General features: G+C 41.1%; 1 protein-coding gene across 1 annotated transcript; it reads left to right on the forward strand.

The window, feature by feature from the left end:
• The first annotated feature begins 5,034 nt into the window (after positions 1 to 5,034).
• Positions 5,035 to 11,691, forward strand: LOC145814825 (uncharacterized). Its single transcript, XM_082911810.1, has 8 exons — positions 5,035 to 6,932; positions 7,044 to 7,200; positions 7,266 to 10,715; positions 10,772 to 10,831; positions 10,934 to 11,005; positions 11,111 to 11,319; positions 11,407 to 11,448; positions 11,685 to 11,691. Exons 1-8 carry the CDS (start codon positions 5,035 to 5,037, stop codon positions 11,689 to 11,691), a joined length of 5,895 nt encoding a protein of 1,964 aa, XP_082767936.1.
• The last annotated feature ends 310 nt before the right edge of the window (positions 11,692 to 12,001 follow it).

The raw sequence follows: 12,001 nt of genomic DNA on the forward strand, positions 1-12,001 counted from the left end.
CTTGTGTCTCACGCACGAGACCCGTCTTCGCCCTTTTGTTATGTATTTACATTTTGTCAGGTTGGCAAAGTTTTGTATATGTCTGCTTATAGTTTTTATGGGTTGACTTAGTTTTGGATGATCCTGTCTGTACAGAACCTATGTCGCTATGTTTCTGTTGTGAGTTATTAACGTGCATATGTATGGTTTGTTTTGATGTGCCATTACACAGCTCTATGGACAAAGTTTTAAATTTTGCTTCCCTTTTGGCCCCTTTACTCTGATGTGTTAAGTCTGTTTTGGTTTGAGGCCGTAGGTAATCTTAGGATTACTGGCCGGTTACGTCCTTAACCCATGGGGGCGGGTTCGGGTCGTGACACTTTTGCTTTATCTTTTTTTTTTGGTTGCTAATCTTGCTGTATAGTTGGTTGTAGGGCCTGGGGTATTCCCCTTGTAATCTTGTATATCCTTTGTCTTTTATTTATGTCTTATTCACCCAAAAAAAAGTAACCAAAGTGTGTTCATGTGCCGCATGAAAATGTAATGAGGAACATGAGCACACCCGATAGATATCTAAGTAGCAAAAAGTCGGATGGAAACAGAAAATCACGGACACCCGTGTACATTCCACACGGGTAGGGAAAAATACCAACACACTCTAAAGAAAACAAACATAATGGAAAGTCAATCTTCACACACGAGGCGCATATAGCAGCGATCAACAAATCACATCCAACTTCGAGCTTCGAGTCAACCCGAACTGAAGAAAAAACCATGCAGCACCGTCCAAGAACTGCTGCTAAACCATGTAACCCAAACAGATTCTACACATTTATAGTAGACCTTGTAATCCAGCAAAGACCAAACAGAATTAAATAATCATCAAAAGAGCACTTTGCGAGACTCAGAAACATGAAACATTTAACATCACACATATAATTGCTCACTACACTCAACCCACAAGTATCTATGCGCACATCACTCGGAAAAACAAAGCTCCATACACCCGCAAAAGAAAAGATACAGAGAATATATAAAAGCTTGTTAGTTCCTCTCAATGTGGCTAGTAATGTGGGGGATATGGAGTGTTTATTCCTCACACGAAACTCAACCCTCAGATTGATTGGCATACACTCGACAATCGGCTTTCCAGGACTCCAAGCGCCTATATGAATAACAAACATTAGGAAACCCCACAATGTAGTTTCTAACCTTCACTCAACCCACATTTTATGAGCTCTTATTCCTCACAATAGCAGCAGCAAGCTTCAGCATAGTATGAGGCAATTTCCATGAGCTAAGATACCATCAACCATTGTGGTTAGTCTTCAAATTGGTAATATGCATTACCCTGAATCTAACCATATCCACAATACGCTTTATAACAACCTCTTCAGGGACCATATCTTTACTAAACACTCTATTATTCCTAGCAACCCATAACTGGTACACAGTACAAGTAAATGCAAGCTTGGTAATAATAGTCCCTAAGGAATTCCCTTTCACAGATTTAGCAATGAGCTGGACCAAATCATCCCAAAGGAGGGATGGCCAATCAACATTGATTTTACCTTTAATACAAGACCACACCCGTTCCGAGAATGGACACTCAAAGAAAAGGTGGTTATGGTCTTCATTATGGTACTGACAAAATACACATACAGCAGATTGTGTCACACCAAAAAGGTGCAATCTATCCCTAGTGTTCAGTCTACCCAGAATCGCCATCCAAACCACAAAACTCACTTTAGGGATATTGTGGGGGCCCCAGTAAGTTCTCTTTGTTAGAGGCTAAGCAAGATTAGTTTGATATTAACTTCGCCACTTGAACAAATGAAACAATTAGGGGGCCCAAGCTAATTAGTTCCTAGAACGAAAGAGAGAATGATAGAGAAGCACAGAGAAAGTTAGAGAGAAACTATCTTCTTGAGAGCTAGACAAGAAAGTTAGAGAAAAAAAAGAGAAATAGGAAGAAAATCAAGCAGAATTCAAATTCAACCTTTTGTGCATGAGAATTGAACACTTAGGAGATTTCGAAAACCTTAAATGAGGTGTTCAAGTTAAACTAATGGTTGTTAAGTTACAATATTTGGGTGAATAAATTAAGTTACAATCACTCAGTAAATTCTCTTTGTTAGAGGCTAAGCAAGATTAGTTTGATTTAAACTTCGCCACTTGAACAAATGAAACAATTAGGGGGCCGAGGCTAATTAGTTTCTCGAACAAAAAAGAGAGAAGGATGGAGACGCGCCGAGAAGTTAGAGAGAAACCTTTTTCTTGAGAGCTAGAAGAGGCAGTCTATTCACCCGAACAAAAAAAGAAGAGACAGTTAAAGAAAAGAAACAGAAAGAGGAACAAAATCAATGGGAATTCAAATTCATCCTTTTGGATTTGAGAATTGAACACTTAGGTGATTTGGAAAAGCTTAAATGACGTGCTTAAGTCAAACTAGTATCGATAATTACTCAGTAAATTCTCTATCTTTGAGGCTAAGCAAGATTAGTTTGACTTAAACTTGGCCACTTAAGCTAATGGAACAATTAGGGTCCCAAGCTGATTAGTTCCTTGAACGAAAGAGAGAAGGATGGAGAAGCACAGAGAAAGTTAGAGGGAGACTTTTATGTTGAGAGCTAGAAGAAGAGAAAGTTAGAGAAAAGAAAGAGAAGTAGGAAGAAAATCAAAGGGAATTCACATTCATCCTTTTGGAGTTGAGAAATGAACACTTAGGTGATTTCGAAAACCATAAATAAGGTGTTTAAGTTAAACTAATATCGTTCAGCTACAGTTACTCAGTAAATTCTCTTTCTCAGAGGCTAACCAAGATTAGTTTGAGTTAAACTTGGCCACTTAAACTAATGGAACAATTAGGGGCCCAAGCTAATTAGGTCCTCGAACAAAAGAGAGAAGGACAGAGAAGCACAGAGAAAGTTAGAGTGAAACTTTTTTCTTGAGAGATAGAAGAGATAGTTAGAGAAAAGAAAGAGAAACGGGAAAAAAAATCATAGGGAATTCACATTCGTCCTTTTGGGCTTGAGAATTGAACAGTTGGGGAATTTGGGAAACCTTAAATGCGGTTCTTATGTTTAACTAATATCGTTAAGTGGCAATTACTCAGTAAATCCTCTTTCTTAGATGCTAAGCAAGATTTGTTGGAGTTAAACTTGGCCACTTAAGCTAATGGAACAATTAGGGTCCCAAGCGAATTAGTTTCCTAGAACAAAAGATAGAAGGATGGAGAAGCACAGAGAAAGTTGGAAAGAAAACTATCTTCTTGAGAGCTAGACGAGAAACTTAAAAGAATAGAAAGAGAAATAGGAAGAAAATTAAAGGAAATTCAAATTCATCGTTTTAGACTTGAGAATTAAACGCTTAAGTGATTTTGGAAAACCTAAATGAGGTGTTTAATGGCTTAAGTGAATTAAACGCTTAAACGCTTAAGTGATTCCACTAACTAATTTTGTGTATAAAATATTATATAAACCACACCAACCAACCCCACGTTGAAACAGGAGGTCTATATCGACAGCTATGCACACAATCCCCCCAAGTTGACACTGTTGCACATCCTCTCAGCCGAAAGACTAGACAAATCACACAAGAAACCAGCCCCCGTTTTTAAAAACCAGCCCAAATAACAGGCGGGAAAACGCGTAACAGCCACAAGTTTGATACACGTCAACAATGACGTGCACTCCACTCGCCATTGTATGCCATTGCCGAAGACCACCTTGACAACAAGACTGGAAACTCCGGCCAGAAAAATAAACCCTTAGACCACCTTGACAACAAGTTTGATACGCGCTCAATGCGTGAGCCATGCATGCCGTCCATACACCATCGAGAAAAATACCCAGAAAAGGACCACCGTCGCCGAACAAAAGCAACAGCAACCCAGACCCGTAGCATCACCACCTCATTCACCATTTTCACCGACAGCTTCTAGACGTAGGTAGCACCGTCACCGGAGACCAAAACTAAGACAGCGTCGGAGAAGAAAACACAACACGGGTCCACTAATAACAGTAACCCGACGATGAACAACCAGACCAGCTATGAAAGAAAAACAAAGCCAGTACGCTGGAATAAAACCCCAGCACCGGTAACACTCCATCGTCGACCAGCATGTATGGGTACAACCGCCGTGATCGAAACTAGCAGCGGCTACAGCCACTGCTGGAACCAATCCTCACCCACGGACAGATCGTCAGTGCGCTAAGAGCCAAGAACGCACCCTAGATCGCCGGAATCTGGAGCAGTACATACCTGAAACAAAACACCGGTCACATGAACCATCACGTACCGCAACCCAGTACACCCCAGTACCGAAAGTGCTCACCACCGGGGTAAAACTCCCAAAGAGATCTTCACCGCCCAGCAACCACTCACGGACTGAAAACCTTCAGAATCTAGAGTATACCAAAACCAACAAAACTCTATCTTTCTCTCACAGTCTCGGTTCCAGCCTCGAATAAACAACAGGAGTAACCACCGGAGCTTTGAATCCAAGAGAAGGAACTGATGTGTGGGACAATAGAGAACCCAAGACCAGCCATGCTGAACATGGTCGGACTGAAACAATGAGAACCCAGCAAATCTGCCATAAAACTCCATTTGACACAAGATGGATAGCAGATCACTCCACTTCTTTGTCGGAAGTTTACATAACAAAAACAAAACTCACTCACATCCAAATTAATGGGTAGAGGAGATAAACAACTGGCCTGAACTGCACCATAGCATCACCACAATGAACTACCATCGGGGGGAGCTTTCTCTCTCTAAAATCTAGAGAGAGAGGCTCTGCTTTCTTCCCCTTTCTCTCTCGAAACAGAGTTCTCTATTAGGTTGAGTTAAACTTGGCCAGTTAAGTGAATGACACATTTACGGGACCCAAGCTAATTAGTTTTTTTTTTTGGGTGAATAAGACATAGATAAAAGAAAAACAGAGTAAAGTTGCAGAGAAATTTGCTTAGGTAAGAATGGGTTAGTGAGAGAAGCTCTGACATCTCTCTAGAAAACTTTGTTTTCTAGGGTTCAATATCTCATTGATTGCCGATGTCTGGAGTTTATGCTACCATTAATGAGCGTATTGAGGGGGTAAATGCTAAGGTCGAGAAAGTAAAGTCATCAGGTGGAGACTTAGGGTTCACCAAAAATAGTTTTGCGATTTTGACTGAAAGATCGATGGCTTTTGAAGCAGATGTTACAAACCCTAGTGGCGAGGGTCTCTCATTGGCTAATCCTTCCATTATGGAGGGTAACCGAGATGTGGATATTCAGATCGTGGATCCTTCTGGTGTGGAGATTCAATCGCAGGTTGTCGGTTATGAGGTAGATTGTCTGGGACTCGAGGTTGGTTCGGTAGCAGAGGGTGATGGTTCAGATCCACCAAGAGATTCAAGCAACGTTTTGGGCAAGAGACCTGAGTCAAACTTGGAGAAACTGAAAGGTCCGATGTTTCCAGCTACGATTGACGAGCCATCGACGCCGACTGAGAATGCTATCAGTACGAGTTGGTCTGATATGTTGGAGGAAGAGTACAATAGCTTCCTAAATCTACCAGATAGTGTAGTTTTAGCGCGTAATAGAGGGGAACACAAGAATATCATTAAATCTTCAGTTCCAGTTAGGGCTTCTGATTCTGATATACAGATACCGATTAGGGATTCTCCATCCTTCCAACGAGGAGGCGTCAGGGGGGATGGAAGTTATCGTGGGGGAAGAGGAGGTCGAGGGGATGCAGGTGGTAGGAGATCTAACGAGCCTGAGGGCCAAGAACATCGCTCATGGGCAAACATCACAGCTGCATCAACCCGTTCAAACATCAAACTCAGGTATATCCCTCCTTCTTCTTTCGAGGATAGTGTTGTTGTAAATATGCCCCCAAGGACTGATCCGCTTGAGAAATGGGACTCTTGCCTTGTGGGTTACTTTGTTGATAAGGGAGTGGGCTACAATTACTTGCGTAACAGTGCTTTTGGGATGTGGAAAACTCAGGGCCTCAAGGAGGTTCTTACTAATGGGGATGGGTTCATGTTCTTTATTTTTGATACCCCTGATAGTTGTAAAGAAGTTCTTGAAGGAGGTCCATGGTACATAGGAGGTTATCTCCTTATTCTAAAACAATGGAAAAGGATGATGAAGCTATCAAAAGATAAATCCACAAAAATTCCTGTATGGGTGAAGTTCTTTAACATCCCTTTGGAATATTGGGATCCTGATGGTTTAAGTAGAATTGCAAGTGCAATTGGACATCCCCTCTTTATGGACCAGCTTACGGCTCGGGGTAGTAGGGTAGCTTTTGCTAGAATCTGTGTGGAAATTGAGGCTACCTCAAAACTGCCCACTTATTTCCAGATTAGGCATGATGATGAAGCTGTTCTAATCCGAGTCGAATATCAGGAGCTACCGTCAAGGTGTCAACATTGCCAAATATTTGGACGCAGCACTCAAAAGTGTGTGTCTCAACAGGTGGCTAAGCTGATTTCTATGCAGAAGACATCTGAGGAAAATGTAAGTGCTCAAGACGAAGGCTGGACCACTGTCACAGCTAAGGGGAAGAGGAAGGTGGGTGATCCTGAGTTGGAAACTATCCCAGAAGTGGTGGAACTCCCAGCTCCAGCTTCTACAGTAGACCCAGTTCCAGCTCCAGCTCCTGAAATTGCTCCCACTGAGGTGGACTCATCTGATCAATCCTTTGACACTCAGGAGACTTCTGCGATCAAGAGTTTATCCGGGGAGGAGCAAAGCTCTGAAAGCAGTGATGTGGATAGGTTCCAAAAGAAGGTGTTCGAGATTGCAAAGCTGGTGGTTCCTAATGCTGCTGAAATGCTGGACACTGCGATTAAAGAAGTTAAGGCTGAAAAGGTGATCCATAGTTCTGCTACCCCATCCCAGCAGGTGAAGAACAGGCCCTCTGGCAAAGGCAGCAGCAGCCAGAGGAAGAAAAAGAGGTAATACAGTTTCAGTTGGTTGTGGGTTTTGTCGTGTTTTTTTTTGTGGGTTTTGTCTCTATCTCCCTTTTGTGTCCCTATGAATATAAAAATTGCTTCATGGAATGTTAGAGGTTTGAATGATCCCTCTAAACATAAAGAAGTTAAAAAGTTTGTGCTTAAAGAGAATATTCATGTCATGGGAGTTTTGGAAACCAAAATAAAACAGTCTAAAGAGAGTAGCATCTGTGGTAAATGTTTTGATCAATGGTCTATGCAACTGAAACTGGTAGAGTCTGGGTGTGCTGGAACAATGTTTTTTGTGAGGTTCAAATGATTTCTATGTCTAATCAGCATATTTTGTGTAAAATTATTGAATTGGCTTCCAATGAAATCTTTTATGCAACTTTTGTTTATGCTGAAAATAAGCACACATTGAGAAAGGTTTTTTTTGAATCTATGCTTGATATCTCCTGTGTTAAATCCAAAGATCCTTGTGTTTTTCTGGGTGATTTTAATGCTATTAGATACCAGCAGGAAAAAATTGGGGGGACTTCTAATTGGACGAATGATAATGAGGAATTTAATACTTATGTTAATGCTTCTGAGTTGGCTGATTTGTCTTACGGTGGTTGCCAATTCACCTGGGCTAACAATAGGAGTGAGGGGACCTATATAGCTACCAAAATTGATAGAGTTCTGGTTAATGAGGCTTGGCTGGACAAATTCCCTGAGGCTACTGCCCAGTTTCTCCCCTCTGGTATTTCTGACCACTCCCCTGCTGTGGTCAATATCAGTGCCACCAAGTGCTCTTTCAAAAAACCTTTCAAATACTTTGATTTCTGGTCTCAATATCCAGATTTTCTGGGTACTATTTCTAACACCTGGGGGCAGTATATTCAAGGGGTTCCTATGTTCAGGGTCTGTCAAAAACTCAGAAAGCTTAAAGCTAGTCTCAAGCTTTTGAATAAGAAAGACTTTAGTGACATATCCACTCGTGTCCAAATTGCTAAAACTAATCTGGATCTTATTCAATATAAACTTGACAAAGACCCTATGAATAGTGTTTTGCAATCTCAAGAGAGAGAGGATCTGAAAAAGTATATTGAGCTTAGCAAATTAGAAGAGAGCCTTGCTCTTCAAAAATCCAGAGTGCAGTGGCTTGGTCTTGGGGATAGAAATAGCAAATTCTTCTTTAGGTCTGTGAAAAGTAATATCAATAGAGGGAAGATTTTGAGTGTTGTGATGGGTGATGGTTCTAGGTCTACTCATAGTACTGATGTCCACACCTCTTTTATCAATTTTTATACCAATTTATTTGGTACCCCTTCTGTGGATCAGTATAAGGGCCTTGAGAGGATTCAATCTTTGGTGGAAAAAAAAGTCTCTATCTCTCAATCTATTTCAATGTCCAAGCCTGTTTCTGAAAATGAAATCAAGGAGGTTTTTTGGTCTTTAAAGTCCAATAAAGCCCCTGGCCCGGATGGGTATTCCGCTGGTTTTTTTAAGAGCTCTTGGGATATTGTTGGTAAGGATGTCATTCTAGCTATTAAGTCTTTCTTTGACTCTGGTAAACTTCTTTCAGAGGTTAACAGTACCATTATAGCTTTTATTCCTAAAGTTCCTAATCCTACTCATGTTGGTGACTATAGACCCATCTCTTGTTGTAATACCATATACAAATGCATTGCCAAGATCATAGCTAATAGAATTAAATTGGCCCTTCCTGATTTGATTGATCCTGTGCAGTCTGCGTTTGTTCAAGGTAGAAGGATCTCGGACAACATTTTCTTGTCCCAAGAGATTATGAGAGGTTACCATAGGAGTTCCCACTCTCCTAAGTGCGCCATGAAAGTTGATATTATGAAAGCTTATGATACTGTGAGATGGGACTTTATCATTGATATCCTCAAAGCTATGGCTTTCCCTCCTTGTATGATTACCTGGATAAAGGCTTGCATTACTAGTCTTTCTTTCTCGATTTGTATTAATGGGAGCCTTCAGGGGTATTTTAAAGGGGCGAGGGGATTAAGACAAGGGGACCCTATGTCCCCGTATCTCTTTGTGTTGGCTATGGAAATTCTCACCAGAATTTTAGCTGAGAAATCTAGGAGCCCTTTGTTCAAATTCCACTGGAGGTGTGAGAAAACTAAAATTGTCAACCTTTGTTTTGCTGATGATTTGATGATTTTCAGTAAAGGGGACCCTGGTACTGTCACTCTTATCATGCAGGGATTGGATGAATTTAGGGATCTGTCTGGTCTTACCCCTAATTCTAGTAAGAGCAATATTTTTTTCTCGGGGTGTAGTAGTGAGCTAAAAGAGGATATTCTTCAGATTGCCAATTTTACTGAGGGCTCCCTCCCGGTGAAATACCTTGGTGTGCCTCTTATCACTACCAAGCTTAAAGTGTCTGATTGTCATACTCTGGTTGAGAGAATTACTAAGAGGATTAAAAGTTGGACCAATAAACTGCTTTCTTATGCTGGTAGAGCTCAACTCATCCAGTCTATTCTGTTTTCAATGCAAGTGTATTGGTCCTCTCTTTTTATCCTCCCTAAGAAAATCATTGGTGACATTGAGAGCATCCTTAGATCTTTTCTTTGGTCTGGGGTTGAGTTGAAGAAACATAGTGCTAAAATTGCTTGGAGATATATTTGCAGGAAAAAAAATGAGGGTGGCCTTGGTTTCAAGGACTTAGCAACCTGGAACAAGGCTGCTATAGCCAAACATGTGTGGTACTTGTTTTCTGGGGGTGATTGTTCCATGTGGTGCCAATGGGTCAAGGCTTACTTGCTTAAAGGGAGGAGCTTTTGGGCTGTTAGAACTCCTAGTGATCCCTCATGGGTCTGGAGGAAAATCATGTCTCTTAGGCATTTAATCTATCCTCACATCAAGTTCAAAATTGGTAATGGGGAAAATGTGTTCCTTTGGTATGACAATTGGCACCCGCTTGGTTCGCTGTGGCATAGGTTTGGTCCTAGAATTCTTTATGACACTAATCTTCCTGATAGCACCAAGGTTAGCTCTATAGTCTCTAATAGTTCTTGGAAGTGGCCTGTTTCTAATTCTTGGGAGATAAAGGAGTGGATCTCTTCTACCCCTTTATCTCTTCTACCTTCCTTTGGCTCTTCTGATACTCCGGTTTGGAATTTGGCTGCTGATGGTAACTTTTCTACCAGTCAGCTTGGGATTGTTGGAGGGATAAGGGCCCTAAAGTCACTTGGTCCAAACTTATCTGGGGCCCCCCTTCAATCCCTAGGGTTAGTTTTTATTGCTTGGTTAGCCATCAATGAGAGACTTAATACTAGCGATAGACTTAAAACTTGTGGTCTTGTTACTAATCCTTACTGCCCTTTCTGTCAAGATCCTGAGGAGAATCATTCCCATCTTTTTTTTAGGTGCATATTTTCTTCTAGGATTTGGGGTGGTATCCTTGCCAAGTGTAAGTCTAACTGGCCTTCTTTGCCTTGGTTGGAAACTGTTGATTTTGCTGTTAGATCCACCAGTGGTACCTCCTTGAAAATGGTGATTCTAAAGCTATCATTCCTTTGCACTGTCTACCACATTTGGATGGAGAGGAATAGTAGGATCTTCAATAAGGCCCAAAAGCCTGAAGAGGTTGTTACTAACTCTATTATCCAAATGGTTAGGGGTAGGCTTCTTTCTATGGAAAATGTTAAAATTTCTGCAGGTGATAATTGGCTTCTGGAGGAATGGAGTCTTCCTCCCAAAATCTTGCAGCAGCACCATACTATTGCAGCTGGGCGGAGAATGAGTGTTGTGAGGTTACCTACATTGAGGGTTGAGTGATGGTGAGCAACTATTGTGGGGTTTACTAACTGGGTGCTCTTTTGCAGATTATCATGAATCCTAAATCATCTCCTACTTTGATGTGTCCGTATGGAGGGTTGAGTGTTGTGAGCTACCTAAATATTTCCAGACATTGTGGGTTGAGTGATGAGAGACAGCACACATGTATTATGCTAACTTTTATTATATCTTATATATGGTTTGTGCAGGTTCTTGGAGCTTTCAAGTATAATGTCTTTCTGATTCTTTCGAGGTATCATGCGAGTTGTGGGCCTAGTGATGTGAGATCATATATGGAGTGGAGAGATATGCTGTGTTGTGGGTCGAGTGAGGAGAGCTCCTATATTGTGTGTTTGTTATTTCTTCTCCTTTATGATTTTCGACAGGCTCACTTGTTGGTGAGGAGGTGTGGTGTTGCTTACAGTGCAGTTACAGGGGATTGCTACTGGTATCCTTGTTTTTTGGCGTGGAGAGGTGATGAATACATGCTGCACAGATTCGGGTGGCAGTTTGTTGGGTGTGTTTGTACCATGGTGATGGCTGCTGTTAGCGCCTTGCTGTGCTACATGAGGGAGAAAACCAGTTATTTTTCATTGTATTTTTTACATAATTTTATAGCATATTTAGCTTATACCTACGGGCTGTGTAGGAGTATCTTTGTGCTTCTTTGTGTTCTTAATAGCTTTCCTAGCAACCATGTTTCGGGTTGCACATATCTTAACAGGTCAGTTTTGTTTTGGTTTCTAAGTCCTATCCCTACGGGCTGTGTAGGGAATGTTGTTTTGTTTTGGTTCGTGCCCTTGTGGATACAGTGTCCAGGTTCATTCATCTTGCTTGGTGCTACAGTTGCTGGAGGTTCTTTGTCAAGACCATAGCCTCCTGGATCTATGCTTCAGTTTGTTTTTCTCTTCGTCTAGGGTGCTATAATTGTTTATATTTCTTGTTCACTCTTCCTATTAGATTATAGGGTAGGTGGTTTGTTTTTCTGTATAGCTGTGTTAGGTCCTGGGGTATGCCCCTTGTAGTTGTGTAAATTTTCTTGTTTTATTTTATCTCTTATTCACCCAAAAAAAAAAAAGAAAAACAGAGAATAGACAGCTACAAGGGTCATATACAAGAACAAAAACAGGAGCCCAACACCTACCTAACGAAACTCAAATAAAAGGCTCAAATAAAAGGCTCAAAATGAGAAAGAAAATTGGCGCAAAGCATATAAATGTAATACCCCAAAAAATATGTTCATGACCCGCATACCATCGAATGAGGACCATGAACAC

The sequence above is a fragment of the Camellia sinensis genome, chromosome 1, assembly GCF_055761805.1.
Source record: "Camellia sinensis isolate YWXY chromosome 1, ASM5576180v1, whole genome shotgun sequence".
NCBI lineage: Eukaryota > Viridiplantae > Streptophyta > Magnoliopsida > Ericales > Theaceae > Camellia > Camellia sinensis.

Excerpts from the sequence above, each read along its gene's own strand:
- LOC145814825 (XM_082911810.1), top strand. The coding sequence starts at position 5,035 with ATGTCTGGAGTTTATGCTACCATTAATGAGCGTATTGAGGGGGTAAAT. Across the intron at positions 6,933-7,043 it reads AGCCAGAGGAAGAAAAAGAG|AGGTTTGAATGATCCCTCTA; the intron begins GTAATACAGTTT and ends ATGGAATGTTAG. Across the intron at positions 10,832-10,933 it reads CGTATGGAGGGTTGAGTGTT|GTTCTTGGAGCTTTCAAGTA; the intron begins GTGAGCTACCTA and ends TGGTTTGTGCAG.